Source organism: Oratosquilla oratoria, chromosome 15 (assembly GCF_046742065.1).
Source record: "Oratosquilla oratoria isolate Oo_2021 chromosome 15, ASM4674206v1, whole genome shotgun sequence".
Classification (NCBI taxonomy): Eukaryota; Metazoa; Arthropoda; class Malacostraca; order Stomatopoda; family Squillidae; genus Oratosquilla; species Oratosquilla oratoria.
The window spans coordinates 46,208,049-46,220,548 of NC_134791.1; the positions used below are offsets into that span (position 1 = coordinate 46,208,049).

Below are 12,500 nucleotides of genomic sequence, written 5' to 3' on the forward strand. Positions count from 1 at the left end.
CACAGTGGAGTGAATATATTAAGAACACTCCACTGTGTTTTACTATGCCTTTCGGTAATAGTATTTCTGTGCTCAACTCTACGCATAAATCTGCAGTTCGCAAAGTAGAGAGTATCAACAAGAAGATCATAAATACAGAAGTCGCTGTATTTTTTAACCAAATATATATATATATATAATATATATATTTATATATATATATATATATATATATATATATATATATATATATATACATGACGTAAGCGGAATAGGAAACACAGGAGTCTTAGTCTTGAGTTTATTCCTGACTAGTTTCGCAGGTATGCTTTTTCAAAGGAATAGGTTTACAAACGGGCTAAGGCATTATATACATGGGGTGGACCTCACCACCTCCCCGAGTTACCATAGTTGGTGACGAGTGTGAACATTACATTGTGGCTAACGTAACAATGATGAAATTTACAATTAAATATGATAACACTAATAACAAAGAAATTAATAATAGTAAATGTAACAATAGTAATGATAACAATGATGATAATTTTTTTAGATAATAATAACAATAATAATAACAAAAATGATAATAACTAAAATAGAAGTAATAATAATAATAATGATAATAATAACAATAAAATAAAAGTAATAATAATAATAATGATAATAATAATAAAAAATAAAAAATCTGATAATACTAATAACAAAGAAATAAAAATAAAATAAAAAAGAAATTATTAATAGTAATTATAACAATAATAGTGATAACAATGATAATAAAAAATCGAAAAATTAAATATTTAAATAATAATAGTAACAATAATAATAACAATAATAATTACAAAGATAATGAAAGTAATAATAATAATGATGGTGATAATAATAAAAATAATAAAAATATAAAAATAATAATAATAATAATTATAATAATAATAATTACAATGATGAAAATAACAAAGACGAATTCATCCACTATTTTAGCGCACAAGACGAGAAGACCAAATCAGGGGTTATCATTGGGTTTTACCTTAGGGCTCTTAGAATATGCAGCGAAGAGTATTTACAAGAAGAAATTGAATACGTAACCGCTGCATTCAGGAACCTAGGGTACCCAGAGGGCATGTTAGGGACGTCACTACGGAAAGCAATTAAAATCAGACAGAGGAAAGGAAGTGAAGAGAGGACAAATTTACGATACCTTGTGGTTCCTAACTCTGGCCTCTCTCACATGCTTTCCAAAACGTTGAGACAGACAGGACTCATCATAGTAAATGACACAGGGAAGAAAATAGGACACTTGACCACCAACAGAACCAAGAAGAACCGTGACAATAGCATCGTTTACAAAATTCCCTGCAAAGGATGTGACTGTGCATACTACGGAGAGACATACAGAGGACTTAACAACAGACTCAGGGAACACAAAGCGGACATTAGACACCACCGAGAAACCAACGCTCTAGTTAACCACATTGACACAGAGGGACACTTACCTAACTGGGAGGGTTCCACCATTCTAGCTAAAGGACTACACAAGAAACAACGGAAAATAATTGAATCACTTTACATTGCCAACCACAAAAACACAAACAAGAGAACCGGTGACTTGAAATGGACAAAATCTACCGCGACACTTGCCCATTTTTGTTATTATTATTGTTATTATTATCTAAAATTTTTATCATCATTGTTATCATTACTATTGTTACATTTACTATTATTAATTTCTTTGTTATTAGTGTTATCATATTTAATTGTAAATTTCATCATTGTTACGTTAGCCACAATGTAATGTTCACACTCGTCACCAACTATGGTAACTCGGGGAGGTGGTGAGGTCCACCCCATGTATATACTCGTAATGCCCATAGTCCGGTTGTAAACCTATTCCTTTGAAAAAGCATACCTGCGAAACTAGTCAGGAATAAACTCAAGACTAAGACTCCTGTGTTTCCTATTCCGCTTACGTCAACCTGTCAGAATGTCTCAACAATATATATATACATATATATATATATATATATATATATATATATATATATACATACATACATATATATTCTTTCCTTCTTTCCTGGTATAAGTAGGTTTCCAGTAGTAGTATTTTGTCTTTATAACGTAATAATTTTTTCACTATTAAAAATAACAATAATAAAAAAGTAGATAAGCATGAAGACAATTAAAAAGGTCCATTTGATGGATACTTTGAAATCCTTTGAACATTTCCGGACGTATTACTTATCTTTGTCTTTTTAGTTTTCTTGTTAAGTACAGGTGACATCATCATCATCATCATCATCATCATCATCATCATCATCATCATCATCATCATCATCATCATCATCATCATCATCATCATCATCATCATCATCATCATCATCATCATCATCATCATCATCATCATCATCATCATCATCATCATCATCATCATCATCATCATCATCATCATCATCACCCATCATCGTATCAGCAGGGTCCATGTTTTCAAGTACCGGTAAAAAAAAAAAAAAAAAAAAAAAAAAAAAGCCTTCGACATACACTTTCAAATCCGTATTTTCGTTTTCTCCTGGTGGAAGCAGGTTTCCGGCCTAAAGCCAGAGGGGGTCAAACTCAACCAAGTTTCTACTCCTAATGTCGGACCCCGACCCAAAGTCAGTAAGTACCAGAAGTCCCTGAAGAAAATCCGGCATCTGAGCCTCATCCCTGTTAGGCTAGGGTTCGTCCTGCTAACACACAAGGACCCGCCAGCCATCGTAAGTACGCCGAGTAAAAAAAAAAAAAAAAAAAAAAAAAAAAACACAGATGAGACTTGTAAAGGGGTTATCAGACTGGGCTTCCACGGGCTTCATCAGAGCCGACAGTTGAGAGTTCTTTTGAGTAAAAACGACTTTACTTTTCAAATCTCCAAACATCGAATTATCTTTCGTCATATATAGCAAAGCCGAATGATGAATAAGTGATTATAAACCTGTACGAATGTTAGACATACACATGAAATGTTCTTAGAGAAGAGAAGTCTAGATTTCTGTTAGCGAAGTCATATTCTAGTTGTACAAATGGAAGTTGGAGGTAGGATGTGTGAGGAAAAATAGCTCAGTGTGATAACTCCTTAAGAGGCTCTTGTGTTTCTCTAGTGAGACTAATACACTCATGTGACATTTTGGATGAAAAATGACGCCAGGTCCCTCAATTCTAGATTTAAAAAATATCTAGCTGATGAGCATGATCATAAACTAGAACCTTGATGGCTCTCTCGAGGACTAGATAACATTCATAGAAATGCATTTCTTCTTGCTGCCTGGCTGCCGATAAAGGCCTTGACTCTTCCGTCTGTGTAAGTAGTCCCCTTCGCCTCTTTCCTCCTCAGATGCAGATGCTGAGTCTTGTGTACCGACCCGAGCACTTCTACGTCATCCACGTGGATTACAGGAGCCACAACACGAGGGAGACCCTCAAGAATCTTCTTGAACTTCTGTACCCGAAAGCCACCAACATCAGGTGGCGATAGTCGTTCTTTAAGTAATTGGGGAGAAAATGTCGCTCACTTTCGTGCTCTGGGTGGTAGATTAGCTTTTATACCTCAATACAAAGAATGTCATTACTTTCCTCTTTGTCTTCGGATACACTGGATTGATCTTTCCTTCAATATCAAAAGTACTTCCAAAATTGTTGTTGCTTATTGTCTCGTTAAGGTCTTTGCATATGAAGTACTGCAAAATTGCGTTTTTCTAGGTACATAATCAGCTTTATTACCTCTTTCGATTTCTCTTGTCAGAATCCTTCCTGCTTCTCGATCGGTCGTCGCCTCATGGGGATCGTTCAACATCGTGCGTGCTGAGCTGGAATGCTTCGAAGAGCTCCTCCGTATGGGCATTTGGGACTTCGTGGTCAAGATGAGCGGGTCGGATCTACCCCTCAGGGATGTAGACGACCTGGCCGCCACCCTGGCCCCTTACCGAGGTACCAGCTTCGTTCCCCTCTTCGGTCAGCGCAACATCAACTTAACTGCTGATCAGGGTCTTGCCTTGGACGTCTGGTGAGTGCAGGACAAAATTGTTGCATGCACACACACACACACACACACACACACACACACACACACACACACACACACACACACACACACACACACACACACACACACACACACACGCACACACACACACACACACACACACAGGTTTATCTGTCAGACTTGTTTATCCCAGCCTGGCAGATATACCATATGAGGTAAGACGAAAAGCAATGGGTCTATCAACTTTGAAAGATCGAAGAGAAAGCGGTGGTATGATTACAGTGTTCAGGCTGCTAAAGGGGACGAGATACATTGGCAGAAGAGATTAGGGATAGGAGGGCTTCAAGAGGTTATGAGAACAAAAGGAAGACTACATGTCTAAAAGATGAGAGGAGACAGTCTTCCATATAGATGTATAAATACGAGGCGTGTTTTTTAAGTAAGTACCGTTTTGAAATAAAAATGAAACAAGTAGACTTTTCGTAACAATTTTTTTTACACGAAAGCCTGTACTGTAATCTACTTTTCAACATAATTACGGAATCATCTGACCGTGTTTAAGTTTGTTTGTGAGTATTTGAAATGCCTCCTCCGATTGAGAATGCCGCCGACTGTGAAATACGCGCTGTGATTCGTTTTCTTACTGCTAAAGGCGTGAAAGCGGCTGAAATTCATCGTTAGATGAGTGAAATGTATGGAAAAAACATTATGAGTGATGGGATGGTGCGGAAATGGGTGATAGCTTTTAAAGATGGCCGTACAAATGTGCATGATGAGGAACGAAGTGAATGAGTGAAGGACGTCCACACGTATACTACACACGTATACTACACGTATACTACAATTAGGTAAACACACACACACACACACACACACACACACACACACACACACACACACACACACACACACACACACACACACACACACACACATACACACACACACACACACACACACACACACACAGAGAAGGTCCCAGGTTCGATCCCTGGCGAACGCAGGTTAGTTTTATAACGACTCGGTGGCGCGGTTGGTAGTCTCCGACTGTCACTACGGCGGTCCGGGTTCAAATCCTGCCCAGGGCTGAAATCATTTCAGTATCGCTGCGCTTCGATTCGTTACTCCAACTCTCGTGGGCGGGGAGTTGGGTGTGTGTGTGTGCGTGTAAGGTTACAGCATTACCCGTAGATCGGTCATACGAGCTCTGAGCTCTCTTCCGGGAGGGAAATTGCTGTCAATCACGAGTCGAACACATGGTCCAAAGACCATGGTGAATACACACACACACACACACACACACACACACACACACACACACACACACACACACACACACACACACACACACACACACACGCACACGCACACACGCACACACACACAAACACACACACACACACACACACACACACACACACACACACACACACACACACACAGACCGGTCTCACTAACAAGCACAGTAGCAAAAATTTGTGAGAAAGTTTTCAAAAATAGATGGGTTAAACATTTGGAAGAAAAAACTATAATGAATCGAAACCAATTTGAATTCAGACAAGGAAGATCATGTACAACAACCTTGATTTGCTTCTATTCAAGACAAATAGACATAATATACTGTAAGAGAGAGATGGGTGGGCAGACTGTGCCTTTCTGGACCTACAAAAGGCATTTGATAAGGTACCACATAAAAAACTAATAAAGAAGATTGAGCCAGTAGGTGGCATCAGAGGAAAATTATTGGAATGGATGAAAGACTTCCTGATTGGGAGGAAAATGACGGTAGTAATTAGAGATAAATACTCGAACTGGGAAGAAGTGATAAGCGGTGTCCCGCTGTTGTAGGTCAAAATGCCGATGGACATAATGTCGACGGACATAATGTCGACGGACATAATGTCGACGGACATAATGTCGACAGACATAATGTCGATGGACAAAGTGCCGACATTTGTTCAAGTAGGACAAAATATCGACGACGACTTTTACTAGTTATTTATTTAGTGAGATGATGCCAGTTGTTAATGCAAGCACTAAGCCATTTTTGCCACCAATTTTATACCTCTCTCCCTGTCATTCATTCATAATAATACTGGTTAAAATGGTAGTTCCAAAATAAACAAACTTGACAGTCTATTGATTTTAATGAATCACAAGATGGTACAGTTGTAGAGCTACAAATTTATTAAAAACAATATAATTAATTATAAAGTGTTACAAAAGATTTAATGGACGCACAATTTACCTATTAAAACAACATGATTCTAAAAAGCTTTACAAGTTATGAGCAGCTGCTCTGAAAAACTGTATCCCTTGATTGGGATTAAAGTTTGTGACCAGGTTCTTCAATCTTTTGTTGATTCTAACATATTTTGGGTTCTGCCTTCCGATTCCTCTCCCATTGGTTAGTTGCGCTAACATCATTTCTGTATTTGCTTGTTCTTTTTTCAGTTTGTTAACCAATTTTTCTACAGATGAATGCTTAATCACCATTCTCCTGTTAAAAACATTATGCCACCTTTCCAGTGCATTATTCGTGCGTGGCAAGTCATCTGCGATACGACTATGAACTGACCATAGCTTGATTTCATAGCAGGGTTGACGTCGTCGTCCACGGTGAACAACGCCTATCCATGTAACTTCAAAATACGCCAGAAATTCGTCGAGAACACATTCTATTTCTTCATTTAGGGAACCAAGAAGCTCTTCAAAAAAAGCATATACGTGATCAGGAGGAATAAATGCCAATGCTTGAAATTGCTTTATGATGAATGCATTACTGGTTTCAGTATACCAAAATTGTAAACCCAACGACTGGATTTTGCGCCACAGACATTGACCAAAATGGAAAAAAACATCCATAAACAATAGTATCTGGAAATATCTCCCTTATACTATTGATAGAGGCTCTTTCGAAATCAACACTGATTGATGTTGGGTTCAAATTGCGGTCTTTCAAAAAATTAGAAATGAACGCGTAAGTTTGCTCATCCTTTTTGCTTGTAAGGCAATAAATCATTGGTAGTGTTTTGTTATTTGTAAGAAGGGCATGAATAGTATACAATTGCTTCCCAACAGGAGGAGAATCGAACGTCCCATCACAAAGCCATGTTGAATAGGTTTCTAACACTCTTAGATTATTAGACGTTGAGTAAATGCTTATGTCCTCACTATCGTGTAACAAAAACTGAACAAATGTCGGCACTTTGTCCATCGACATTTTGTCCATCGACATTATGTCCGTCGACATTTTGTCCTACTTGAACAAATGTCGGCACTTTGTCCATCGACATTTTGTCCATTGACATTATGTCCGACGACATTATGTCCGTCGACATTATGTCTATCGGCATTTTGTCTGCATACCGTTTCCCGCAGGTATCAGTACTGGCCCCGATCATGTTTGCCATTTACATTAATGACATGGATGAAGGTGTAGAGTGTTATATGAATTTCCTTGCAGATGATGCAAAGAAGGTAAAAACGGAGGAAGACTGCAACTCATTGCAACAAGATTTGGGTAAGATCTGGAATTGGACTCAAAAGTGGGAAGTAAAATTCAATATAAAGAAATCTAGTATAATGGAATTTGGAAAAAGTAAAAACAGAATATCGAAAGATTACAAAATTGGTGAACAATAGGTGAAAAAAGTAAACTCGGAGAAAGATCTCGGAGTGATGATCAGCAAGGACATGACACCGGATAAGCATATTAATAAAATATTCGGAGAAACCTACAACTTATTGAGGTCAATTGAAGTGGCGTTTGCTTATTTGGACGAGGAAATGATAAAAAAAATGCTAACTACACTAATAAGACCAAAACTTGAGTACGCATGAGCACTATGGACACCCAGGAAGGTAAAATGAGAGTGGAGAATAGGTGGAGAAAGAGGAAAAGGACAGAAGGTAGGGAGGTACTTAGAGTGAACTGCTTAAATGAGGAAAAAAAGGAGAGTGAGTTTAAGAAGAAACTGAAAGAGGAGTGGGAGGGAGTAAAGGATACTAGGAGTGGAGGAGGAATGGGGATGGTTCAAGGAGGGAGTCATAAGGTGTACAAAGATGGTGTGTGGAACATGGAGGGCGGGAGGAAAAACAAGGAAGGGTAGTGAGTGGTGGGATGAGGAAGCAAAGAAATGTGTAGAAGAAAAGAAGCAGGCATTCATAGATTGGCTGCAAATTAGGACGAGGGAATCGTATGAGAGGTACAAAGCAAAGAGAAAGGAAGTTAAGCATAAGATAAAGGAAACAAAGAGGAGAGCAGATGTGACAGAGTATGACAGAAATTTTTGAAAGTAATAAAAATATGTTTTGGAAGGAAATTAAAAGAGGAAGAGGAGGCGAATCAAGTAGAGAGGAAAAGATAAAAGATGCAGATGGAGAGATGATAATGGAAGAGAAGGCAGTGAGAGAGAGGTGGGTAGAGTATTTTAGGGAGTTGCTAAATGTGAAGGAGGATAGGGAGGGAAAGGTAGATGCAGTGGGAAGCACTAAGAAAATGAGAGTGATGAGTGAGGAAAATGGAGGAGAAATAGGGAAGGATGAAGTGAAAGCAGCTGTTAAGATGATGAGAGCAGGTAAGGTACCTGGTCTGGATGGATGTCATGCAGAATGTCTGAAGAAAGGAGGTACAGTGATGGTGGACTGGCTGGTGAGGTTGTTAAATGTTTGTTTGAGAGAAGGTAGAGTGACGGAGGACTGGAGGAGTGCCTGTATAGTTCCGCATTACAAGGGAAAGGGGGACAAGTGTGAATGTAGTAGTTTCAGAGGGATTAACTTGTTGAGTGTAGTTGAGAAGGCGTATGGGAGGGTCTTGATTGAGAGTATTAGTAGAGGAACAGAGGGAGTAATTGGTGAAGAACAGTGCGGGTTTAGGACAGGTAGGGGTTGTGTAGATCAGATATTTGTGGTAAGACAGATATGTGAGAAAGCTATAGGAAAAGGTAAGGATGTTTTCTGGGCTTTTATGGATCTGGAAAAGGCTTATGACAAGGTAGATAGGAAGGCACTGTGGGAGGTACTGCAGATATATGGGATAGGAGGAAAGCTGTTAAGAGCAGTCAAGAGTTTTCACGAGAGTTGTAGAGCTTGTGTTAGGATTAGAAATGGAGAGAGTGAATGGTTTGAGGTAAAGGTGGGACTTCGTCAGGGATGTGTTATATCACCCTGGCTGTTCAATCTTTACATGGATGGGGTGGTGCGAGAGGTGAATGCAAGGGTAGTGGGTCAGGGGTTGGAGATAATTAAAGAAAATGGAGAAAAGTGGGAGGTGAGCCAGTTGTTGTTTGCTGACGACACTGCGCTTGTAGCAGGATCAGAGGAGGGATTGAGGAAGTTAGTGACAGAGTTTGAGAAGGTGTGTGAAAGAAGGAAGCTGAAGATAAATGTGGGTAAATGTAAGGTGATAAGATGTACAAGGGGAGAGAGTGACAGTAGGCTGGAGGTGAGCATTAAGGGAGAGCGACTAGAGGAAGTGGATAGTTTTAGATATTTGGGTGCGAATGTAGCAGGAAAGGGAGGAGTGAAGGTGGAGGTAGAATGTAGATTGAGAGAAGCGAGTAAATGCCTTGATGGATTGAAAAGTGTAATGAGAAATAGACATTTGGGAATGGATGCTAAGAGGAGGTTATGTGAAGGAGTGATTGTACCAACAGCATTGTACATGGCAGAAACATGGAACATGAGAGAGGAAGAGAGAAGGAGTTTGAATGTGTTTGAGATGAAATGCCTGAGAAGTATGATAAGGGTTACTAGGCTGGATAGAGTGAGAAATGAGGAGGTGAGGAGGAGAATAGGGGTGGAAAGGGAACTGGGAGATAGGGTTGATGAAAGGATATTAGAATGGTTTGGACACATGGAAAGAATGAGTGAAGAAAGATTAGTAAAAGAAGTTTGGAAGGCAGAGGTGGAAGGAGTGAATATGAGGGGGCGTCCTAGGATGAGATGGATAGATGGGGTGAAAGGGGCATTACAAAAGAGAGGAATGTCTATGGAGGAAGGACGGGAGAGGATAGAAGGTAGGGGTAAATGGAGAGGGGTTGTGTATAGATGATGCTATGATGCATGAGGGGGAGTGGGTGGGGGATGGGGGTGAGGAAGTATGTATAAAAAAAAAAAAATTGACGCAGCCCGAAGGGATTCCTCCCCGTCTTCTACTTTTCTGCATGAGGAGACGGAGAGGGGGGGTCGCCGAATTTATGAAGCGGCCTTGCTGTGGATGTGCTGTGTCTTACGACACTGCTTTTGACCCAGGGCAGTGGACAGGAGGCAGGGATGACCCGTCATCCAGGAGGTGCCAAGATAAGAGGGAGGGAGGAGGGTGGAGGGGAGTGGAATATGTAGGAAATGGAATGGGTGGGAGTAGTTTCTATGCCTTTTTCTTTGTGGCTACCCCCCATGTAGGGGAAAAAGCCTTTGGTATATGTATGTATGTATGTAGAAAGGATACAAAGAGCAACAACGAAACTAGCACCAACTCTTTCCGAATTGACATATGAGCAAAGACTGTCCAAACTAGAAACTTTGGAACAAAGAAGGGAAATGGGAGACTTTCTGACTATCTATAGAATAATGAAAGGAATGGAAGTCTTAGATAAGAATGATTGGTTAATATGGGATAATGGTAAAACAAGAGAACACGAAAAGAAACTAAAAAAGGATAGTTACAGAAGAGATCTGAAAAGAACAGCTTCCCACACAGAATGATAGATACTTGGAACAAATTAGACAACGAAACAGTGTGTGCAAACACTATTCAAGATTTTAAGAAAAAAATTGATGCTGAGAGATACAAAGACGAGCATAGCTCCCTTCCCGTATAATATAACTAGGTAAATACACACACACACACACACACACACACACACACACACACACACACACACACACACACACACACACACACACACACACACACACACACACACACACACACACACACACACACACACACACACACACACACACACACACTCTACACAACTCGGTGGCACAGTTGGTAGAGCGATGAACTACTAGCATGGTGGTGCGCGTAGTGCTTGGTTCGAATCCTGCCCAGGGCCGAAATTATTTCGGTACAGCTGCGCTTCGGGTCGTTACTCTGACTCTCGTGGGCGGGGAGTTGGGGGTGTGTGTGTGTGAAAGGTCATAGCATTACCCATAGATCGGACCTACGAGCTCTGAGCTCTCTTCCAGGAGGGAAATAGCTGTCGATCACGAGTCCAACACGTGATCCAAAGACCAAGTGAAGTGAAAGTGAATACACACACACACACACACACACACACACACGCACACACACACTCTCTCTCTCTCTCTCTCGACGGTGCAGTGGTACCATTCGCAATTGCTGGTACAGCGGTCCGAGTTCGAATCCCGCCCAGGGCTGAAATAATTTCAGTATCTCTGCGCTGTGAGTCGTTACTCCATCTCTTGTGGGCGGGGAGATGGGTGTGTATCTGCGTGTAAGGTCACACCATTACCCATAGATTGGTCATATGAGAGCTTTGAGCTTCCGAGAGGGTAATAGCTGTCGATCATGAGTCCAACACGTGATCCAAGACCATGGTGGATCACACAAACACACACATATAAATATATATATATATATATATATATATATACATATATATGTATATATATATATATATATATATATATATATACATATATATGTATATATATATATATATATATACACATATATATATATACTTGCTATCATCAACTCCATTTCTAAACATATCACTTAAATTTTTACCTGTCACCCAAAACATCCCTATTGCACCATCTACTGACTCATCCCCTACTCAAGCATTGTGATCCCTCAACGCAACTACATTCACACTCCTTCCAAAATTCTCTAAGTACTCATTTAAATCTAACTAAAAACCTCCTTTTTCACTTTTCTCAATACCAGGTCCATATGCACTCCTCCCCCCCCAAAAAAAAAGAATCTTTCATCTCAGTTTCATTTTCACTCACTTCAATTAGCGGCAGTGCCACTCTTTCCCTCCCTCGCCTCCTCATCACTCCTGACACTCTCCTCACCCCACTCCCAAACTCAAAATCACCCCTCCCTTTCAACTTAGTTTTACTTAACGCTAATACATCCGTCGTCTTTTTTCCCATAAACATATTGCCTATCTCGTTCCTTTTAGTCTCATCTGTACTACAGCCAAATACATAGTTATCCTGTCACTTTTCTCATCTATCATTCTTTTTCTTACCATTCCCCAGAACCGTTGTTCACGGTATTTCACATTAAAAAACTCTCGACACGCTTAACCCATCTCTCTCTCATAGCTCTCTTGTGTATTTGGAATTACTCATCTGCTCCTTTTACCCATTTCCTTTATTTTTTTTTTATTACTTTCAAAAATCTTAGTCAAATATCTGATCTATCTCATACCCGCTCTTCTCTTGGTCTTTCTCACCAAGCATTTTGCTTCCATCATCTTTACTCTTAAGATCTTCGTTGTAACTAGTTCTCATGGGTGCACCACTT

General features: G+C 39.8%; 1 protein-coding gene across 2 annotated transcripts in view; it reads left to right on the top strand.

Moving 5' to 3' along the window:
- Positions 1-12,500, top strand: part of LOC143033436 (uncharacterized) — a 161,294-nt gene that overhangs the window by 77,505 nt on the left and 71,289 nt on the right. For both annotated transcript variants that reach the window (XM_076198875.1, XM_076198876.1), the window contains exons 7-9: positions 2,556-2,729; positions 3,344-3,474; positions 3,752-4,012. In XM_076198875.1, coding sequence (XP_076054990.1) covers positions 2,556-2,729; positions 3,344-3,474; positions 3,752-4,012 — 566 coding nt within the window. The remainder of the gene's footprint in view (positions 1-2,555; positions 2,730-3,343; positions 3,475-3,751; positions 4,013-12,500) is intronic.